Source organism: Echinops telfairi, unplaced genomic scaffold (assembly GCF_000313985.2).
Source record: "Echinops telfairi isolate 266 unplaced genomic scaffold, ASM31398v2 ScPeMD7_23;HRSCAF=83, whole genome shotgun sequence".
NCBI lineage: Eukaryota > Metazoa > Chordata > Mammalia > Afrosoricida > Tenrecidae > Echinops > Echinops telfairi.
In genome coordinates this window covers 38,716,107-38,722,106 of record NW_022103920.1, presented here as the reverse complement: position 1 = coordinate 38,722,106, position 6,000 = coordinate 38,716,107, and the positions used below count along the sequence as shown (strand labels likewise).

Here is a 6,000-nt window from a genome sequence, read left to right as displayed (position 1 = left end):
GGAACCGATTACAAGGAACTATATGTGAACTCCTCCCTGGGGGGCAGACAACAGAAAAGTGGGTGAAGGGAGACGTCAGACAGTGCAAGATATGACAAAATACCAATTTATAAACTATCAAGGGTTCATGAGGGAGGGGGAATGGGGAGGGAGGGGAAAAATGAGGAGCTGATGCCAGGGGCTTAAGTGGAGAGCAGATGTTTTGAGAATGTTGAGGATGATGAATGTACAAATATGCATTACACAATTGATGTATGTATGGATTGTGATAAGAGTTGTACAAGTCCCCAATAAAATGATTTTTTTTTAAAAGAAAGAAATAGTATCGACATCTATAATTGTGCAAGAGGGAACTTCTTACTCCTTCTTTGTATGCCAGCCCTCCTGGAAAGGAACTTGGTGATAAGTATATCCTCCCAAATAATATTGGAATAATTCCTACAGCATAATCTAAGATGTAGACAGATATTCATCCATTAAATTTTTATCACAGTGTTATTTTAATAGAGAAGTTCTAGAATCCAGGTAATGTCAGCATTAAAGAAATGGTTAATTATAACAAATGATAAATGATCTTCCATCTTACAACACGGTGTTTACAAAATGTTTCTAATGCCATGCGAAATTAGAAAAGTGTGAAATGGAAATAAAGCCATTTTTTAAATTACATATGCAGTATGAACTCGGCTCACAAGGTTATAAAGAAATATACAAAATTTTACTGGTATTTGCTCCTGGAAGATGAGATTATGACTAGTTTATGGAATTAACTCATCATTGTTTGATTCACCTCTTCATAGCAGACCTGTGATTTTTTCCCATTTTCTAGTAAAAGAACTGGGTAGTTTTTAGGTGTTAAGTGTTTCTATAACTTGTAAAATGAGACAAAGCTTTTTATGCTATGTTTCTCAGAAAAGGACAAAGCAACATACAATGTCAGTGTCTTAAAGTGTAACTTTATATTTTAAGGGATTATAAATTGCAATCATTATAAAATTTATTATGAAATTATTTGGGGGTGGTAAATTGCTTGTCCTTGATGAGGTAAATTAATATTAATTTTCATACTGTGTTAACTATTCTTGCTCATTGTTTTAAAAAGATATATTGTAATGCATGTCTTAATGAAAGGGTTTTTGTTTAATGTTCATTTTTGTATTTGTAGTGTGTGCAGAAGCCTATAATCCTGATGAAGAAGAAGATGATGCTGAGTCCAGGGTATGTAATTTACTGAGTAAATTAATTTTACGTTGATACTGCTATATGCTATAAAGAAAATTAAAATAGAAAAGATATAAGCAGCCATGTGTAGTTTAATAGGAGACATAATGGACATATTTTCACGACCACATTTTGGCACATATGACTATAATAGTTATACAGTTTTTCCAACTGCTCCCTACTCGTAGGGTATTTTTGTATGCAGGGCAGCAGTGTATGAAGATACATGGGGTGAAGCATGTTGACAAAAACCTGTACCCTCATCCTGTTTGTGTAAATGATGGCATTTCTTTCCCAAGTGTGACCTTTGAAAGCCTCTGTCTACCTGAGTTCTTGTTTTCTGTCCAAAGAGCATCTGACCCCTCTTGTAAGGCCTGTGGGAAGTAGTCAGTCTCTGGATATCAGAAGTGTCTCTTTTTGGGTAAAAGGAAAGATATACATAATAACTCACTGTGATTGTGGATTTTTTTGTTGTTGTTTTGCAAAATACAATCTGGTAGTGAAAAATGTTTTTAGTTTTTCTCAGGATTATAACATTATTTTTTTCTAAGACAGATACCCAGTGTATTAGTCTGGGTACTTTGGAGAAACAAATCCACAGAGACTCATGTATAAGAGAGAGTTTTATGTAAAGGTTAAGTGCGCATCAAGAAAACATTCCAACCCAGTGCTGGCCAAGCCCACAAGTCCAACATTAGCCCATTAACCCATATGTCCAACACCAATCCACAAAGTGCTCCTCCATCTCACAAAGCAGACACAATGACGCCGACTGCAGGAGGAAAGCCAAGTCAGTGAATGTGTAAGCATCTCAGCGCTGACAGGGGTCTCCACAGGGGTGCTCCAGCACCCAGGGCTGCATCGGGTGAGGTCCATGTGGCTTCTCCTCAGGCATGTCTTGCAGGAAGTCAGCATTTCAAACCGAAGCAGGGAACTGCTAAGGCAGCTTCACCTTGGTCCGACCATCACAAAGCAAGAGACCGGAGAACTAGAAAGGCGAGGCTCACCGAGCCATTTATCCCTCTGCCTTTCAATTAATCCCACATGTGTGTATTGGCCAGGTTGGCAAATTAAACTAACTCACCCAGTAAAGAAAAATACTGAGAAAGGCTTTCTGTTTCTAGTGATTTATAACCACAGAAGCTTAATCAGAGACAAACCAACCTCGGAACTACATGGAATGTGTTGTTACAGAAGTTTTTAGTTTAGTTTTTAAAAATCGACGAGTTTGTCCAGAAACTGATTTCTTAGAGGCCCAGTATTTTTGTTTGAACTTCTTCAGTGTCCAGTGAAGTCATTTTCAAGCTACGTCCTTTAGCTCAGTTCTTTTGTTATTTATTCTGTAAAAAGGAAACTATGCGATTGAGCCCGGAGATGGAAAACAATCATTTACTCTTTACGGAGGAATGTTGTGCACTGAACTATAGCACTGTAGGGTAAGTGCTGGGCAACTGAGCTCAAGGTCAGCAGTTCAAACCCTTTGCTAGCTCCTCAGGACAAAGCTGCGCCTGTTTGCTCCTGTAAAGAATTACAGTCTCAGAAACTCAACAGAAGGGCCCTAGCAATGGGATTCCCCCTGATGGCAGAGGGTTTGGCCATCACTTCAGAATTCCAGTTTCTCAGGAGAGTTTCTCATAGACCCAGGTTTGGGTGGCAGGATGAGGGGGTGAGAGTAGAGGCAGGACAAGAGGCAGGATAAAACATGTAGAAACTGGTAAAGAAAAGCTCATCAATTTTTTAATGGAGCCATTCTTTGTTCCAATAATATACATTTTGGGCATGGGAGGTTCAAGCCCACCAGCGGACCTGAGGGAGAAAGATGAGGCTATGGGTAGACATGATAGTGGGGCAGGAGGAAAGAAAAATAGGAAGAAGAAAGTAAAAATTATGTATCTAGGTATAAATCTAGATATGTAAATACATAAATATATAAAGATGGGTGTATTTGTCTATGTATGTATAGATATGTAAATACAACAAGGAATCAGATAGAGACTTTGGGTCTCTACTTAAACCTTACCTCAGTACAAGAACAGTTTGATCTAATAATGTGGCATTGTATGATACTCACCTTCCCAATACAATCACTGAAGACAAAATGGGTGCATAAGCAAACGTGGTGAAGAAAGATGATGGTGCCCAGCTATTAAAAGATATTGTGTCTGGGGTCTTAAGTCTTGAAGTTAAACAAGAGGCCATCTAGCAGGGAAGCAACAAAGCCTTCAAGGAAGAAGCACACCAGCATGTTTGATCATGAGGTGTCCATGGGGATAAGTATCAGAAGTTCAAAAACAAGCAATCATTGCTGTGAAGGAGCATGGACATAGTGGACACCCAAAACCCACCTGTTAGATAATTGGACGGTCCCTCACAGAAGGGCCACACCAAAGGGATGACATATCCAGAGTGTGATATAGCGCTGATGAAACCCAATAACTGTCCTCTAGTTCTTTAATATTTCCTCCCCTTACTCTTATGGTCTTTGTTTTAACTCATTAATCTTGTTAAACATGCGTATGTTCATTTGTATAATTAAGGGTGATTGATGCATGAAAACCAAGATAGATAACCCTTCAGAAAGAGTGATGGGAGTAATGATACCATGAGGGTATGAGAAGGTGGGGGAGGGGTAAAGGGGGCGCTGATAACATTGATGACTATATAACCCTCCTCAAGGGAAACACATAACAGAATTGCAAGTGAATGGATATATTGGATGGTGTGAGATATGACGTGTGTGTGTGTAAATTCCTGGGGGGAGGGTGAAGGGAGGGAATAAAGGAGAGCTGATAGCAAAGAGTTCATGAAGAAAGAAATTGTTTTGAAACTGATGGTGGTAGCAATTGTAAAATTATGCTTCATCTGATTAAATTATGGATTGTTGTAATATCTATAAGAGCTCCCAATAAAAATATTAAAAATATTTTTTAAAAAGCAGGTCATGAATAATTACAAAATTGTTGAGTCCTTGAGTCAATTTCAACTCACAGTGATTCTGTGGGACAGCCTGTAACTGTCCTGTTGGTTTTCCCAGGCTGTAAACTAACTGTACGGGGCAGATTGCCAAAAAGACTGGTGAGTTCAGACCAGGAACCTTTCATTTACGAGCAGAGTGCTTTGCCTTTATACTATTACTCGGGCCAGTTCATTACAAACTGTGAAAAACTGAAAGGACAATAAAATAGGGTATAGAGATCACTGACAATATAGATGCTATTAGCAAAGTGTGGTGAGGAAATAAGATGGTCCCCAGCTATTGTGAAGAATAGCATCTGGGTCTTAAAGGTTTATTTTAAAACAAGTGAGGTGGCAGCTAAATCCACATGGAAGGAGCACACCAGCCTGTCTTACCCAACGATTGTAAATAATAAAGTCCAAGATCAGAGGAGGGAATTGTATTAGCGCTTAAGTTCTGAGCACCCAGTTTGCAGAAGATCTATGGATACAGTGAAAGCCCAAATCCATGTGCAGAGTTCCTTCCCACTGGGATTAAGCCTCCACTGAACTCCCTCAGATCATTGACTAGGTTGTGAATAGCCTTACTCTCAGACAGAGTGCATTAGAAAAGAGTACTGCAGATATAGTTAGGTTAAAATTTAATGTATTATTTGTTTTCCCTTTTGATCCATTTTTTATTTGTTCTGTTATCCCCTACTGTCTCTTGGATTGAAGTTTTTCTATTTTATTTTGTTGTGATTGTGTGATTTTCTTTTTGTGAAATCCAGGGTAGGTAAAAACTTAGAGATAGTCGCTAGATTAATCGCTCTTTAGGATGATGGCATGGGAGATTGGGGACTGTGGGGAGCTTATGATAATGGGTACAGGAATGAAGGAAATGTTCTAAAATTGATTTTGTACAACTCTTTTTAATATATTCAAGCCATTAAATTGTATGGTTTGTGAACTGCATGCCAATGAAAGGTTAGAAACAAACTCCCAACATTATATTTTATAATGTAAAATATAGATATTTTACATTATATCTGTAAATTACATAATTGTATGTATAATCAATAATAAAGTCCAAGATCAGAAGAAAGCCTCCTTGAGTTGAGACCAGAAGGATGGTCAAGTGCTTAGGTTTGCATGAAGGATGGGGAGGTGGCGGGGGCGGGGAGTAGGAGGAGTGAGGAGCTCAGGAGTTTGAGGAATGAAGAGAGTTGTGTGTGAGGAGCTCAGGTAAGGGGGGGCGTAGGGGGGGGGATGGAAGTATCCGAATGTGTGATGGAATCTATTGAGGGATTTAAAGCTGAAGAATGGGATGTGCTGACTTAAAATTCTAAAAGATTACATTCAACGGTGGGGAACATGGATTGGATAAGTAGAAAACAATTTTGTGTCAATTTCTCTGTCCTAACAAAATAGGTGTATTTCTGTTCAATAAAATGTCTTAAGTTAAATCTTCTGAATTGGTTTTCTAATGTGCTAGATTGAAAGGCAGTGGGTGTGGTCGTTTGGAGCAGAGTCTGCAAACTTCTGGGGGTCTTCTGGGGCCGCAGGCCTGGCAGTCTCCGTTGTCCCTGCACAGCTCTGCCGCTGCAGCTTGAAAGCAGCACGGTGACATGGAAGGAAATTTGAATTTCAGATTATTTTCAGTCATATCATTTTCCTTTATAGTCAATAGGTAAAACTATTTTTAGCTTGAGAGAAGAACACAAACAGATAAAAACCCATGGGTGATAGTGTACTTACTGGCGGAGGACAGTAACTGTGCACCCAGCCTGCCCGAGATGTTTTCGTCTGATGTACATTCGGGTCACTGTGAGTTGGAACTGAACT

The 6,000-nt window shown here is 39.1% G+C and overlaps 1 protein-coding gene across 1 annotated transcript in view; it reads left to right on the top strand.

The window, feature by feature from the left end:
• Positions 1-6,000, top strand: part of PRKAR2B (protein kinase cAMP-dependent type II regulatory subunit beta) — a 79,880-nt gene that overhangs the window by 32,856 nt on the left and 41,024 nt on the right. The window contains exon 3 of the mRNA XM_013004630.2: positions 1,166-1,218. Coding sequence (XP_012860084.1) covers positions 1,166-1,218 — 53 coding nt within the window. The remainder of the gene's footprint in view (positions 1-1,165; positions 1,219-6,000) is intronic.